The sequence below is a fragment of the Pseudopipra pipra genome, chromosome 6 (genome assembly GCF_036250125.1).
Source record: "Pseudopipra pipra isolate bDixPip1 chromosome 6, bDixPip1.hap1, whole genome shotgun sequence".
Taxonomy (NCBI): domain Eukaryota; kingdom Metazoa; phylum Chordata; class Aves; order Passeriformes; family Pipridae; genus Pseudopipra; species Pseudopipra pipra.
In genome coordinates this window covers 61,693,035-61,709,557 of record NC_087554.1, presented here as the reverse complement: position 1 = coordinate 61,709,557, position 16,523 = coordinate 61,693,035, and the positions used below count along the sequence as shown (strand labels likewise).

At 46.2% G+C, this 16,523-nt stretch overlaps 1 protein-coding gene across 2 annotated transcripts in view; it reads left to right on the top strand.

Annotated features, from left to right (window-relative positions):
* The first annotated feature begins 573 nt into the window (after window positions 1-573).
* TMEM260 (transmembrane protein 260) overlaps window positions 574-16,523 on the top strand; it is a 36,920-nt gene continuing 20,970 nt past the window's right edge. Inside the window, exons 1-3 of one of the 2 annotated variants that reach the window (XM_064659551.1) lie at window positions 574-895; window positions 6,309-6,340; window positions 7,151-7,302. In XM_064659551.1, coding sequence (XP_064515621.1) covers window positions 760-895; window positions 6,309-6,340; window positions 7,151-7,302 — 320 coding nt within the window. In that variant the 5' untranslated portion in view covers window positions 574-759. The remainder of the gene's footprint in view (window positions 896-6,308; window positions 6,341-7,150; window positions 7,303-16,523) is intronic. The other variant, XM_064659550.1, reaches the window with a different exon arrangement.

Below are 16,523 nucleotides of genomic sequence, written 5' to 3'. Positions count from 1 at the left end.
GTCGCTCTTTTGTACAATCCCATAATGATTTCCAAGGATGTGTTTTAGTCCTCTATCGATAGGTCTTGGGATGCTATTTGCCTTCCTTAACTACTCCCGCAGCGGGAAACACCGCTTTTAATATTCCATATGCTGACACCTCCAGTCTTTTCCCTCACCAGCATCTCATGCCTGTGAAGGACCCTCACATTTAGGGGTTAAAATCTTTATTATCAGTGAACTGGCACATTGGGGCTGGGGGGGGGTGGGAGTGGGGGCTGCAGCCTGTGCCCATGGGCTGGGTCTTGCACCCAGCACCCACTGGCACCAGCCGCAGCAGCACAAGAGGGGTTTGATGTGACTGAGAGAGGGCAAAAGGTGCTGATCCTCAAATATATATTTTCGCCGATGGGACGAACCCGGGAGGGCTGGAGGGGCAGGACGCGCCTCCCCCCTCCCGCCTCTCCGCGGTGGTTTCGCCCCGCCTCTCCCCCCCTCCCCACGCGGTGGTCCCGCCCAGCCGCCCGGCCGCACCCGCCCTCCTGGGCTGTACCAACTCCTCCATGCGGGGGGGGGGTGGATGAAGAGGATGGGTGCCCGCGCTGAGTCGCTTCAGCGCACTGACGGCTCTCCCTGTTCCTATCAAAGGCTTTTGGATAACGGGAGCTTCCGGGAAGAGGCCCGGAGGGAGAGGGGAGCCGAGCGGCAGGGGGATGTCTCCCCCCTCCGCGGGGCCGTGGAGTGGCACGGCCCGGCCGAACCCGGAAGGTGGCGGCGCACATGGGAGCGGGGACCGGGACCGGGATCGGGACCGGGATCGGGACCGGGGCGGGAGGAGCCGCCGGGGCGCTGGGCGCTGCCGTGGCCGCTCTGTACGCGGCCACACTGCCGCCCGCCCTGCCCGGCGGGGATGCGGGTAACGTACCCAGGGCGGCGGGACAGCCCCTGGGGCCGGGGCGGGGGGTCACCCCACGGGGAGGTGGCGCCCTGGGGACCGTGGCTACGTAGGGGCTGCATCGCGGTCACCCTTCGGGGGGTGAGGTGGGCGGGTTGAGCCTTTAAGGGTTGAGCCATTACGGCTGGAGCATCGCTGTCACCCCATAGGGACGGGTGCGTCCTTGTCACCCCATAGGATTTCTGTCACCCCACAGAGACTGGTGCATCAGTGTCACCTCGTGGGGTTGCTGTCACCCCCTAGGCTTGCTGTCGCCCCATAGCGATGCTCATCCTACAGGCACTGGTGCATTGTTGTCACCCATTGGGGTAGCTGTCACCCCATAAGGATGCTCATCCTATGAGGGGTGGTGCATCGTTGTCACCCCATCAGGTTGGTGTCACTCCACAGGGATGCTCATCCTATAAGGGCTGGTGCATCCTTGTCACCCCATAGGGTTGCTCTCACTCCCTTGGTGCTGGTGCATTGTTGTCACCCCATGGGGTTCTTCACTCCAGGGGGACTGGTGAGTTGTTTTCACCCTCAGAGGGTTGCTATCACCCCATAGAGTTGCTCATCCTATAGGGACTGGTGCATTGCTGTCACCCCTGTAGGGTTACTGTCACCTCAATAGGGCTACTCCCCCATAGGGTGTGGAACATCAGTGTCACCCCATAGGGATGCTCATTCTATAGGGACTGGTGCATCACTGCCACTCCACAGGGTTGCTGTCACCCCATAGGGTTGCAAACTCCAGAGGGGTTGGCGCAACTGCTGTCACCCCTGTAGGGTTGCTGTCACCAATTGCTGCTACCCTGTAGGGTTGTTGTCACCCCATAAGTTTGCTGTCACCCCATAGGTTGCTCACTCCAGGGGGGCTGGTGCACTGCTGTCACCCCATTGGGTTACTGTCATCCCATAGGGGTGCTCATCCTACTGGGGCTGGGACATCATTGTCATGCCATAGAGTTGCTGTTATCCCATAGGGACTGTTGCATCGGTGTCACCCCATGGGGTGGCTGGCATTCCATAGGGTTGCTGTCACCCCATAGAGCTGCTCGCTGGTGCATTGTTGTCACCTCCACAGGGTTGCTATCACCCCATAGGGTTTCTCCCCCATAGTGACTGGTGCATTGCTATCACCCTATAGGATTGTTGTCACCCTGTAGGGTTCCTTGGTCCAGAGGGGCTGGTGTGTTCTTGTCACACCTGCAGGGTTCCTGTCATCTCAAAAGGGGTTTCTCCTCCCTAGGGGCTGGGGCATTGCTGTCACCCTCATTGAGTTCCTGTCATTCTATAGGGTTTCTAACTCCATAGTGTTGCTGTCATCCCATAGGGCTGCTCCCCCATAGCAGCTGCTGGCTCATTGTCACCCCATAGGGTTCCTTACTCCATAGGGTTGCCCATCCCATAAGTTCACACCCCCCACAGTCACTGGTGCAGTGCAGGCACTCTTTGGGGTGCTCACCCCAGTGGGGTTGGTGCATTTGAACCTCCCCATGGGGGCACTTGCCCCACAGCACCACCGACACCCTGTATTGGGGTGTTCACCCCCCGGGGCTGGGGCACTGCCCGGGGCTCCCCCCATGGGGTCAGTGCTCCATGTCCCTCTGGGGCTGTGCCCTGGGGCCACCCCGTGCTGCCCTGACCCTCTCCAAACAGTTTGCCTGTATTTGAGCTTTCCAGCAGAGGATTTGTTCGGGTCCCCTGGCTGGTGACATCAGGAGGCAGATGTGCCGCCCTGCCAGATGTGCTGCCACTGCCCAGGCTGTCCCTTTCTCTGTCCTGTGCAGCCACAGCCAGTGCAGCAGTGAAACCTCTGGATCTGCCTGTCTGGAATTGCAGCTTCCACCATGTGGTGTTTTGTGTTTGGTGCTGCCAGTCCCACCCAGGTGGGACAGAATTCTCCTGTCTGGTCCTTCTGTGGTTTTACTGGTTTAGTCTGGCCTTGCTTAAAAAAATACCTTGCTTTGCAATGTTGAACGGCTGGAATTTGGGGATAGGAGGGCTTGGATCTTTTTAGGGAATGTGTTGGTAATTTTTTTTCGATGGAACAAGCGTCCAGGATACTTTCTTTCTTTCATGTGCCAGAAGAGTGTTGGGTGGGTCTGTTTAACTCTGTGCCTCTTGGCCATCACTGGCTTCAAATCCAAGCTGTGCATGAAATTCCTTATAAATAAATGGGCTTTTAATGGATGCATGGATTTTACAGCCTCAATATGTGTGGAGAGAGAGAGAGATGCTGGCAAGGCTGGCCAGTAGCTTTTGCTTCTGCTCCCACGTTACTGACAGGGCTGGTTTTGCTCTTTCTGGGTGTATCAGTTAATATGTGGTGGTCGATATATTTGCAGTTATTCCTATTTTTTCCATTAAAGCTCTTCCTGATGGAAAATACATGTCTGTGGATGCACAGGGTCTCTGTGCTCCCGTGCTGAGCAAAGCCTTGGAACCTGGTTTTTAATTGTCCTTCAGCTTGGGTTTTCCCTCCAGGGTGCAAATAACCATTAGCATCCTTTACAAAGAGGGATGCAGGTTCTCCCAGTGAGGTGATGGATCGATGCTGGGATTTGTTTTTTGCTTGATGTGAATTATCCCGGTAAATACAGCGAGCAACCAAACAGCACATGGGTTGACCCCACTTTCCCTGGGTCATTGTGGTTATTTTATCCCATTTTGGAGGCAGGAGGGGGGTTGCTCTTTCCCTAGTTTCCAAAGGCTCTTCCTAGCACAGCACCTGTGTGTATAGAAACGCACATATATGTATGTGCATCACTCCCCTGCCAGGAGGAGTCAGAGGTATCAAGGACACCAACTAGGTGTGTGTCACAGAGAGATGCTCCAGGAGTGGCCTGGGGTCACTGGCTGCTTTAACAGGCTTCCAGAACCCACATTAGAGGGAATTATATTAAAAGAAATCTCTTGGGATGGTGTCCTCGCTCCCTGTCTGTCCTTATTTAATTTTTTTTTTTTTTTTGCCTTTTCTCCTAAATCTGCTGCCTGGGGTTGAACAGAGATGGGCTTGTCCCTGCTGTACCCTCGTGCCTGTCCCAGCCAGCAGCCTCCCCATCACTTAGGTGTTTTTTGGGGGTTATTCCCATGTTTCTCATGGCTTGAGCAGCCCATGGGATGCTTCAGCTGGAGTCCCCTGGAAAGTCTCTGCACAAGGGGATTAAGTTGCCCGCACCTGAGCACGGAACTCAAACTTGTGCCACCAGAAGCACTGAAGCTACTTGTGTGAGTAAAGACCAGCTTAAGGATTTGCTGGATCTGCTTTCAGGCAGGGAGCCTGGTATTTTCTTTTATTTTTTAAGCTATCTGTGTATTTTTAATTGTTCCCAAAGTTTGCAGTAATCCAAAAGTGTCAAAGGCAATCGGTATTTCCACTTTTCCACTGGCAGCTCTCTCGTGTTACTTACTGTTACAATAAAGAAATGAGGGAATGAATTATAATTCAGAAACATGCACAGATGTTAAAACAGCTTAAAAAGGGTTCAAATAAAGTTAAAAGGGAAAGAACCCCAAACATTCCCTGTGGTGTTTCAAACATCAGCTCCAACCTTGCTGGGGATAAATCAGTTTTCAGGCAGCATTAGGCCTGTTGCCCAAACACCTTTATTAGGGAATCAGTCTGGACAGTCAGAAGTGTGTTTACATCAGGAATCATAGAGTATCCTGAGTTGGAAGGAACCCACAAGGATCATGGAGTCCAACTCCTGGCCCCGTGGAGTTGGAAGGAATAAACCCTTCAATTCGAGCTGGCCTCTGAAGATGCCTGAGGTCATTCTCTCTCACAAGAAATACACTGAAATCAAGTTTGTGGATGCTGCACTCTCCCTTTGTGTGTTTTGTTTTTTAATATTTGTACTCTTTACTCCTCTAGTCCATGGAGGCTGTAAGTGATGCCCAGGTATGTGGGTGGGAGATGGAGAATTAACCTGATCCAAAGTAGTCGGTTTTCCTTCTGGTTTTCCCAGTGGAATCCAACAGGCCTACAGCCCAGGAGCATTTTTTTGCAGGTCTTATTACTTTTATTTCCTTAATTCTTACAAGGCAAAGTTGTGCTGTTGTCTTTCAAAGCTTGGCAGTGGCATCTACCAGTATTTTATTTATGTTATTTTTTTTCAGCTTTGTGGTTGGTTTGTGGCTGTATTGCTTTGGGGTTATTCTTGCCTGTGATATGAACCAATATCACAGTGATGTGCATGGATTTAATCTTAATCTTTAGTCCTTTTAGATGCACCTATTGCTGTATCCCAGGAGGACTTCAATGAAGGTGAAGCCATGCCTGGCTTGGGAACAGTGTCCCAGCCAACAGCAGTATTGCCAACAGCATCTTCCTTTTAAAATGCACCATTTACTGTAATGTCAGCATTTAAAGGTGCCATTTGTAGAAACGTCCCCCTTTGCATTGTGTGTTAAAGACATAATTGTGCAGAAATTTAAAATATTCTTAATTTAGGATTTAAAGCCATCAGTGCCCTTGCTTTGTGTCTTTCCCAACTAACGATGGGACAAAGCTGCTGCGACCTTGGCACTTGCAAAATTAGCAGGACCAGTAAAACCAGGCTCTGCAAAATTGGATTATGAAATTTGAGGGAAAGAAGGAAAACCAGTGGTAATTTTTAAATTTTGTCCTCCCTTGGTTCATCCCTGGATGTGTTGTGCCTATTGAATGTGTTTATCATACATCATTAGGGAGTGTTCTCTACAAAGAGAGCGTTCTCTGTATCAAACACTCTAAAAATGCCAGGTATTACTAATTATTATGCTAACATGGGTCTTTTTGTGGCAGTTATTTGTCCTGGTGTAAAATACAAATGAAATGCAAAATCTGAATGGGGTTTCTAATGGGATGCAGCATCCACTGATAAAAGAGTTACTTGCAAAACAGAATTGCTTTAGCATCAGGGGAGAGCAGCATTCCCAAATATGTGGATGTAGATTTGCACAATTAGTGATTGTATTTTCCCTCTTTAAAACTATAAAGCTGTTTGTTTTGGTTTTTTTTTTTTTTAATGAGAAACGACTGGGTTGTGCAGCTTGAGCGTTGTAAACTGTAGTGCTTGAAAGTTATTGAGTCAGTTGGTTTTAAATTAAAAATACACACAAATGTCTGCATTTTGAGTGTCTCAGGCCATTCTTTGCCCGAGCCTACCTATATTTTCACTTATCTGTTCATAAAAGTCTCGCGAAAACACACAAAAGATATTTTGTGCAATGACATCAGAGGGAGAAAATATTCTTAGAAAATTTCATGCTGTTAAATCTCCACAGATTTACAGTTTTATCCAGTCAAATTAATGCAAAACCCCAATGCAAGCATTTGGATTTTGAAAACTTTGGAGGAGTGTCATTTCCTAATAGTAATTATTGGTTTTACATTATTTTTTCACAGGGGAGCTGATCACAGCCGCATATGAGCTTGGAGTAAGTATTAGTTTTATTGTTTAATCAATGCTCTCATTAACAGTTTTAGGAATTAAGGAAGTTTAATTAAGCATGGAGTAAAGTAGATTAATTTATTTTCAAACCACAGTTTTTACTAACTTATAAGTACAGCACGCGACAATTTACTTCAAGTTTTAAATCCAATTAAACTAAATTATAAAGCAAAGGCTTTACTGTATATACAGTAGCTGGCTTATTATCAACCCAAATTTTGTATAAGCTGGGGAGAATAAAATAAATCGGGTTAACAATTTTAATAAGTTTTATTATTTAATAAACTTTATTATGGTGCATGATCCCTTTAGGCAAGACCTTAGGACTGTCAGCGCGGTGGTAATCCGATAGCAGTGTGGTCTTTCAACTTGCTAACCAATAAAATAGTTGAGGAGCTGCTTTTTAAAAAAAAAAAAAAAACAACAAAAAAACAAACAAAAAACACCCAACAAACAAACACAACAACAACAAAAAAAAACGCCTCCAAAAAAAACAACAGCCTTTTGAATGACCCTAATATACTGTGAACCCAAACAAGGAGCCCTTTAAGGCACGCTAATGAAACGTGGCACCTCCTTTTTCTCGCCGCCTCATTATTATGGGCGAGGCGTGGAGCCAAATCCACTGAGGGAAAGAAAAAAAATATTTGCGGACTCGAAACTGGTACCCAAAGGGTGGGTCGGGGGAGAGGTGCCGCTCGGAGACCCCCCTGGATCCCGGGGGCGTGCTGCTCTGCTTTTGATCTGGTCGAATTCCAGCCCTTTTCCAACCCCCCCGGTGTCGGTCTGTCCGTAGGTCGCCCACCCTCCCGGCTACCCCCTGTTCACCCTGCTGGCCAAAGTGGCGATGGGGCTCCTGCCCGGCGGCTCCCCCGCCTCCCGAGTCAACCTCCTCTGCGGCTTCTTGGGAGCAGCTGCCGCCTCTTTGCTTTTTTACACGGTTTTCAGGTAAAGTCATCCGGGGCGTTTTGTTGTTTGTCGGCTCGGGACGTTTCCGAAGGCTCCCTCTGTTCCCCTCTGGCCTTCGGACTAGTGTTTCCCCCCCTCCCCGTCCCTAATTAGTTCCTCTGATTAACCTAACAGCGATTTAATCTGAATTTGACCTTCTTTCTCACACAAAAGGTCCCCCCTTTATTTTTTTCCCTTTCTTTTCTGTTAAATAATAATAATAGCAATAATAAAAAGTGCGCCCTTTCCCTTCCACAGACGTGACAGGTTGTTCAGGCTCATTATCACAAATCACCGCTCGGTTTAACTAACCAGAACTAATGAAGTTTGTCGTTCTCGAAAGATGCAGATGGTCTGTTTAAATTAACAGGATGAGCTTCACCTATCGGGAAACCGTGAACTTGGTTTAATTGCAGCTCCCGGCGGAGGCGGATGGGCAGTTGCCTGCCGGTGGTACCCAAGCACCAGGGAGAGCATCCCTGCCTTTCCCTGCTGGCTGCAGGCTCGGGAGATGCCCGAGTCCATCCCTTCTCCCCGGACCTCTAACCTTGGGAGGAAAGGGAACAATCGGGATGCGCACGTGGTCGGGGTTGGGGGGGGAGGTGGGTTTGTTAACCCCGCTCATCTTTGATGTGCAAGTTCTGGCTGCTCTTAACCTCAGCCTGACCCATATTTGAGAGGATTATCACAACCCGTATAAACAATTTCTGATGTTCTTTTGCAGGGAAAATAGGGCACGTTTTGAGGCTGCAAGTGATATCGGGGTGCTCCGGGATGAGACGGGGGCGCTTCCTCACCCAGATTGTTTTGACAAAAGCCCTTTTCTCCCACCCGTCCCCAGAGCTGCGTCACCCCTCAGGGAAACCTTCCCAGAGAGCGAGAGCAACCCAGAAATAAAAGCAGGAATAAATGGGGGGTGAGGGGCCAGATCCTGCACAGCCTGAGAGCCCTGAGCTCGCTTAAACTTTGGTCCATGGGGTCCAAAATCCCCAAAATCTGCTGCAGAGGAGTTGCTTTTTGCGCCTCACCTTTCACGTAGCATCAGCTCCAAAGTGCACCTACCGGAGTTGCTTAAGTAATTCCTAAATATTTCCGTAGGCATTTAAAGTGATTGCTTTTACTGGTGGGTAATACATGTAATTAAGTCAGCATTATTTAATTTAATATCCTGTATTTTGCAGCGTATTTGGGGAGCTGGAAGTGGCGCTGCCCTCCCGTGCACAGTGCCCGGCGCAGCGTCGGAGCACAACTCGATTGTGTTAAAAACTCCTGCGAGGAGTTGCTGGAGGTTTTTAATATTTGGTTTCTGATTTCTTTTTTAACGATGGTTATTCCCATTATTGCAGTTACTGTGAAGCTCTGCCCCAGTTTCTAGTTTGAACTGCAGCGAGACAGTTCCTTTCCTGCCCAGTTTGTTGCACATGAAATGATGCGATCGTCGCTTTGCAGAAATGAGGGTACGGGAGTCCAATGACAGGCTAAATTTGGGAATTATTTTGGGAATTACTTTTGCACTTCTAAAGGTTTAATTTTTTGTTGTTGTTGTTGTTTAATTGGATTTGGAAGACGGTGCTTCTGTCAAATTTAAAATTTGCACGAAGGAATGGGAAACCTGGAACCAAGAGATGATAAAAACTATTAGGACTTACAGAAATTATTTCATAGATAGTGACAGGATGAATTATTCAACCTGGCAAGGATTGATTGTTTCTTTGAAATTAATTGTAAGGTCAATTTTATTTCCAAATTACAACATTACATTTTTCCTTTTAAGCACCTTAAAGCTGCTTTATTTTTTACAACATTGACTTGGCCAAAAAAAAAAAAAAATTACTTTTGTTGCCTTTTTATCTACTTTAAAAGAAAAAAAAAAAAGCTAGCAAGTGTTCACTGCGTGAAGCCATAACTATCTGAAGGTGATGTGGTGTGTTTTTAACTGGACTTGTTTGTCCTCACGAATCCAAATGGGTCAATCAAATCCCCCCTCATTTTTGCCTCTAAATAAAATCAGCTGACGGGGTGACCCCTACGAGGTACCGGCGGGAAAAATCAACACCTGCTCCTCTTGCTGCGCGAAACGTGGACGTTAATATGAAAATATGTAGATGTTAGGAGCACAAATAATTGATGAAGTACACATCCTTCGGGAGCAACACGGTTCAAGTGGCAAATCTCCCTCCTCAAACAATAGCCACCCTTCAGCGGGGAGGAAGCCATCTCTATGGAAATGGGGCCGACGCTGCCCTATTGATCGAGTGAAGAAGACATTATACAATGTCAGTTGGGTTGTTACAATTTCATTTGTCGTCTGACCTGAACTTAACCTCTAAAACCTTTCTTTTCTCCCCACCAGCCGGGCAGGGTTGCTGTTTACCCTCGCCGGGTTTTTCCAGCGTCCCCGGACAGTAAATCTCTCCCTTTTTTTTTTTTTTTGTCGTTTTATTTCCCCATCGATTCTTTTTGTTCGAGTCGTTTCCCGAGTTTATTCCTCGGCGGGTCGGGATAATTTTGCTGCTTAAGGAGAGAGTCGTGGTTCCCTCCGTGGCCAGGTGGCGTTCGGGATGTTACGGCACGTGCGGGATTAGGATCGAATTTTTTCCTTAAACAGATTCCTCCTCTGCCAGGTGATGGCTGGCGGGATGCTCCGCATGTTTGTTTATTAATTTCGTTATATTACAGTATATTATGTTATTCATTTAATTATAATTTTTTAAGCCTGGATTGTTCCTCTTAAAGCAAAATTACGTCGAACCACGTTGATGCAAAAAGCCCCTTTGTCAGTAATCCAGACTATTTCGGAGCGAGCCGTTCGCTCCTTTGAGTTAGTTCTCGAACATGGATTTTTCTTCCCCCCCCCTTCACAGTCGTAATAAACCGCCTGTAATTATCGTAAAATGGCATTTACAAAGAGTTTTCTTGGACTGCTTGTAAGTGAGGCAAACAATTCATCTTTGCTTTGAAGGAGGGGGGAGCTGCTTTATGTTTTTAGGACGCAGCGAGCGCGGCTGTAGGATTGTTTCTTTAAACAACTATTTATTTTTTTTTACTGTGGGAGGCAAAGCATAGCAAGTTTACAAAGTAAACCAATTATCTTCTTACAATATGATTGCCAAAGTGTCATTTTCTGCACAGGGGATGCATTCTTTGCATTCTCTGTTGCAAAGAGAAATAGGATGCTTTCCTCTAAGTGCTTTTTCTTTTCCAGTGTGTACCTTTCATAGTTTGGCTGTTTTGAGGTATTTAAATATACAAAGCTGTTTTATTGCAGGGGCAGTAGCAGAGTAGGTGGTGTCATTGCACAAGTGCTTCTAGTAAGTTTTTGCCAGCTTTATTCTGTCTGAGTTGGACACAGGGTTTGAAAAAGGGGGAAAATGTTGCACTAAATTAAACCAGTCACGTTTCTTCATTATGCTGTTCTGGGTATTGTATTAACTTTTGGACTAATACATTATACATATATATTTTTTTATATTTATTTTTTTATATATATATGTATACATATATATATATTCTCTGCCCCCTAAACCTTCCAAACAACACGCTGTGGATGTATTTAAAAACCAGAGCCAGCTCTTCTCCCACTGCCAACAAAAAGCAGCGTTAGTCGTGTTGCATAGTGAAATAATCAAAATTATTTTATCATTTTGTCATCATCATAATGCTTTGGAAATGGCACTTGGCCATCCTGATGGCACTGAGCTTTCTGGCTCCCGGGCTGTGTGTCCTGGAGCTCTTGTGGGAAGGTCCCTAGGAAGGACCGGGAGGATGGGTGACCTTCATGGCCATCCCAGAGGGACCTCATGGCTGATGCTCCCTTAAAACTAACTGGTGCTGGGAAAAGTTGTCTTCTGCCTGTGCTGAGTGAGGAAATACTCCATATCCCTGGGGTTCATGGGTTTACCAGAGCAGAAGTCATCCCTGAACAGTTTGACCCCTTTTTTTGTGGCCATGGTTAGGGGAAGATGGAGGCTTGAGAGAGGAGCCAGTGCCCGCTCAGCTGGAGTGGGAAATTAAAAAATTGGGCTTTGAGGAAGGAGGAATCTCTTTGCAGGGCATATTTGGATTTTTCCAGATTACAGATTATCATAGATTACCGCTGTTGTAGCACAGCAGGAGGATCTTGGGCATTTGGAAAACAGATGTGCTTAGTAATAAGTAGTTACAAACTTTTAGGAGGGAGAGAAGAAAGGAAGGTACTCATGTACTAATTAGCTTTTAAAATATCTCCCCTGGCCTCTGGCTAATTGATCTTATGTATATATTTATTTTTTTTCCCACTTGTCGCCATAATAAACCGGCGCTGAGTTTAGTCTGTTTGAAGACGTTACCAAATCTGTTCATTTGCATTTGGCTCTAAAGTAGGCATATGAGGCTGCAGTAACTCTGCTTCGTTTTGAAGGGAGGGGAGGGGGGGGAGGAAAAAGCAGGGCAAAAAAAAAAACTCTTTTTTTTTTTTTTTTTTTTAAAGACTGAGGAGTCTTTTCTGACAGCTAGTCAGAGTTAGAATTAGTTCAAGGAAATGTTAATAATGCACTGCCTGGCTTAATCCCTTTGATATCACCAGGTATCCTCCTGTTCATGGGTTAATTGCTTTAAAAGCGGAGGCAATATTCTGAGCGGTGGGCCGCTTCACCTTTTCACAGCTGTTACCATTGAGTGACAACTAAATCCCATGTGTAAGATGAGGAAGAGCTCAATCTCCAATTGGGAGAAAATTTATGTAAACCGCAATCCCTTCAGAATGTGCGGAAGTCACAGACTTTCTTGATTTACTCTGCTTTTCCCAGAAAGCTCCATTGTTCCCTTCCCTAAGTCCCATCAACCCTTTGTAGCAGAATATCACAGCGGCGGCAGATAGCTTGAAATATATAAATGCTATCATAGCTCTGATTAATAGCGGCGCTTATGAGTCAAGTCTGATAACGGAGCAGCTCTCCACTCAATTTCAGATACCGCTAATGGAATCTGTCTCCTGCAATTGTAATGTGAGAAGGGCTAATTTGCCATGGAGCTTGGAGCTGTCACCAGCCGGGGATTGGGGGGTCAGATGGGAGCTGCCAGGTTTTTGCCCTGCAGCTTGTATCTCTCGCTTTGAATAGCGCAGCCCCCTGCCTGCCAGGGAGCTGATAGGCCGCCGGGGGGTTTATGCCACTCGTACAATAGCGAAGGGCTGCATGGGCTGACTTGGTAATTGTGAAGCCAGCTCATTTTTATTTTATTTTATATTTTATTCTATTTTTTTCCCCCTCTCTCTCTCTCTCTTCTCTCTCTTCTTTTTTTTTTTTTTTTTTTTCCCTCTTCTTCTGTGGCTGCATAATTTCTAATAAGGGGTTTTAACAAAATGTCAGATTAGGAAAAGTTTCTGCAATTACCAAAAAAAAAAAAAAAAAAGGGAAAAAAACTTATAAAACATTTAAATAGCTCGAGCCGGTTCCTACTGTGGGTTGGGGTTTTTTGGCTGCTGGTTATTACAGGCACCTGGGATAAAGGTGTACCTATTTTCTGAGGATTGTGAGTCAAATAATGGGTTGAACTAATATACCCTTTCCGCTTGCAAAGACACCAGGAGAGAAGTTCTCATTTGTAATGGCTGGAAGCACAGTTTTTACAACTCAAGTGTGAGTGCAGGGGGATGTTTATTAAAGCGGCGCAGCCGTGTGTGCATTTTATCGGTCTGTCATGAGCTGTTCCACTCGCTGAACTGCTCTGGAATAGCTTGGCATGGAGGCATCGAATTTAATTACCAAACTTTCTTGGGAAGGCGCTGCTAGAGGCAGGCTCTGCTCCAGTGTGGTGGTGGGCATCCAGGGGCGTGCAAGGTTTGAGGTTGGGATGTCCCGTTCCTTGCTCCCCTGACGAGTTCTCACAGGGAGCTCTTCCCATCCATGGTGTCCAGACCCACTGTGGACCCACCAAGGTGCTCACTGCCATCCAGGGCACCTCACTGCAGGGCCAGTTTGATCCTCCCAGTGAGAGGATCCAAGGTGACATGGCCCCAGGGCACGAGGGCTGGGGTGCAAGATGCCTCTTGCATGTGCTGGTGACATTCACAGTACCATATTTGCTAAGGGTACCAGCAGATACAGTGTTATCCTACAGAGGTGGTGTCCTTACTGGACACCTGCAGTCCAGGAGGACATACACAAGAGGGTGCAAGGACCAGCTCCCCTTTGCCAAAATCCTCACTAGCTCAGCACTCCTTAACCGTCTCTTCAGCTTGCGGTGTTTGGGTGAAATAACTAAAAGAAAGAGAAGTCAGGAAGTGGTGGCAGTCCCTGGCTGGGTGTGGGGGAAGTGGCATCCCATGCATGTGGTGGGAGGTGAGGGTGCTGCCTGCTCATCCCCACCCCATAAATCCCAGGAATCTGTGGGGATGCTGAAGTTGGGTGCTGAAGTCCCATTTGGCATGAAGGACATCAGTCAGTTATAACCAAAGTGCCTGTTTGTTATTTTTTTTTTAATGGGTTTTTTTTGCCTCTTTGCTTGGTTTCTCTTCTCTCCTCGTGACCATGAAGACTCGACCAGGACAGATAAGCCAAGCCCTGCTCTCCTTCCTCCTCCTCCTCCAGCGCTGGGAGCGGAGGCTGCAGGCAGGGCTTAAGTGGCTATTCAGCTCCAGGTCCTTGAGGAAGAATAAAATCTGGTTTGCTATTCCCTGTAGTACCTGCACTGGCTCTTCAGTGCTGAGAGCAAGAGAAACTGCCTTTTGTCGTTGAGTGTTTGTGACTAAGAGGCAGGAAAACCCAGAGGGATTGGGTTTTTTGGGATAATTATTATTATTATTTTGGTCCTAAACTCATGTTTGGATTTTTGTTTGCGTTTTATTTTTAAGTAATTCTTCTATTTCAGCACCAATGAAAATATACATTTAAAATTTGTCCGTGGGAAGCTTGGTTGTTGAGTCTTCTACGTCCCATTCTTTTTAGCCTACATTAAAAAAAAAATTGGTTTTTGAATTAATTTATTAACAAGTGGAACCTATTAGATTCAAAATGTTAAATCTTAAATGCACTTGAAATAAAAATACATTCAAGGGATGTGTCTTTGCTACTGCAAAGTGAAGTCACAGCATTGCAGAGGCAGAAGTTGCTGATGATGTACCTGGAGCCTGTGGACGTGTACAGGGAACCACTGACATCAGGGTCATCATCTGCAGATGCAGGGAGAGACTGAAATTATAAAAAACCCCATTAATTAGTTAATTAGCGTGGATTTTAAAAAATCGGGAGAGTTTTTTCTTATTCCACTGCCTAAGAAAAAAAAAAAAAAGATGGAAGGCTGAGATCTGCTGCCTGTAAAGTTTTGGAGGGAACAGAAGGCAGAAATAATCAGCTTATTTCACTAGGTACAGATAGGTGTTTGCAGTGTTAAATACATCAGCTTCAAATATAAACCATTCCAATTATCTTACTTTTCTTAATGAATCCAGTGCACCGAAGATTGCATTGGAGGAAAACATTTTAATTAAATTCCAATTCCCCCATCCATGTATGGCTTTGTACCACTCATCTAATACGTTTTTTGCGAATTATGAAATATAAAATGTCTGCCATTATTTTCTAAATAAAAAGTAAAAACACTGCTGGAGTTTTTTGTTAAATCCATGTAGATGTAACCTGTGCTCTTGGCTAACAGAAAGTTTTACCGAACTTAGAGGAAAGGCTAAATTTTAAATCACAAACTGACTTTTTAGTGATTGGCAACAAATGAGAAGCTAAAAACTATAATGGCAAAAAACCCCCCCCCCACATTAAAATTTTGAAATTCATTTTTCCTAAATGTTCCTGCAAACTCTTTAATAAAAACCTGCAGGTGAAATAGTCCTGATTAAGGCAAATTTGTGCTTCCTGCGTCCTTGGAGCTGAGACCCAACCACACATTCTTTCGGCTGCGTGCCTGAAAAGGAAAACAAAACAATTATTTTTTGATTTTAGTCTTTTCCTTTTATGTTTAGGGATGCCATGGGAAAATATTTCTCACAAAGGACCATGTGACCTCTCCTTTGCTGACTGTTTCTGTCCCTTCTGAGTGCGTTTTCAGCTGATGGGAATTTCTGCCCACGTTCAGAAGTTGGTCGACTGATAGGAAGGGACCTTCTTCCGACCTGTCGTGTCTTGATAAAGTGCTCCACGTGCTTTGAGCAGGTCTTGCTCCAAACTAGTTATTTTGCAAAATCAAAAATACCACCTGTTCCCTTGGCTTTTCCTCCACATATGATAAAGAGGCCCGGAAGGTGTTTCAATCCTTGAAGTGGGGCAGGTGGTGGTAGCTGTAGTACCCCTGGGAGAAGCTTTGAAGACTTTCCCACTGCTGACTTGACTTCAGATCTTTTCTTCTTTCGTGACCTGACTTGTGTGTGCTGGGGCTGTTCCAACAGCAAGGTAGGGTTACTCTGAATGCTTTCTCCCAGGTGACTCAGCCTTCTTCTCCAGGAGATGGTCCTTGCCAAGCCCAAGCCTAGGATCCCCCCTCCACTGCACTGAGCCTTACAGTGGGGTTTTGCCCATTTTTACTCCTTATAAAGTCTCTTCTTGAAGGAGTAGCTGCCAGGCAGCCTTATGCCTACAATGTGCTGACAGGTGAACAGTGGATGGTTATTTCCACTGCCATGGCTTTGTTGTTGGCAACCCCTTCATCCTCTTGTTCCAGTCATCTGTTCTTTCTCAAACTGGCTCCAAAGACTGGGGGAAACAAGCTGGCTTTGGGGGAGCAGATAGTTACCCTCTCTGCTCCCTAGAATCAGTGGGATAAAGCCCTCCTAGATGTTCCTTTTACATGAGGCCAGTCGAGGACCTTGGGCCTTCGCCATGTTTTTTGTGGCACCTCAACTCAGTTTGAAAAATGTGTTCAAAGACAAAAGCATGAGTAGAAGTTGAGTGAGGATGAGTCTCTGCTACTCTCTGCTCCGGAACCCTGATGTGCTATCAAAAGGAGAGACAGTGTTAAGCAACTAAAAGGTATTTTCAGGAAAAAAACCCAACTATTTCCTTCTTCTGACCACGGTGCACCTGCAAGCCTCCAGCCAATGTAGACGGAAGAGTGTGGGTCTCCAGGCTGGGTGGCAGAGCCTGAAGGCTCTGTGATTCCTTCTTGTCCAGCAGGGCTTCACTGCAGGAAATATTTGCATTGTCATTGTGAGTTGTGGTGTTTGATTTCGGTAAGAATGTGACCACGTGCCATGAGAAAACCCCTTCCTGCCTTCCACACAACAAATGGCGTGC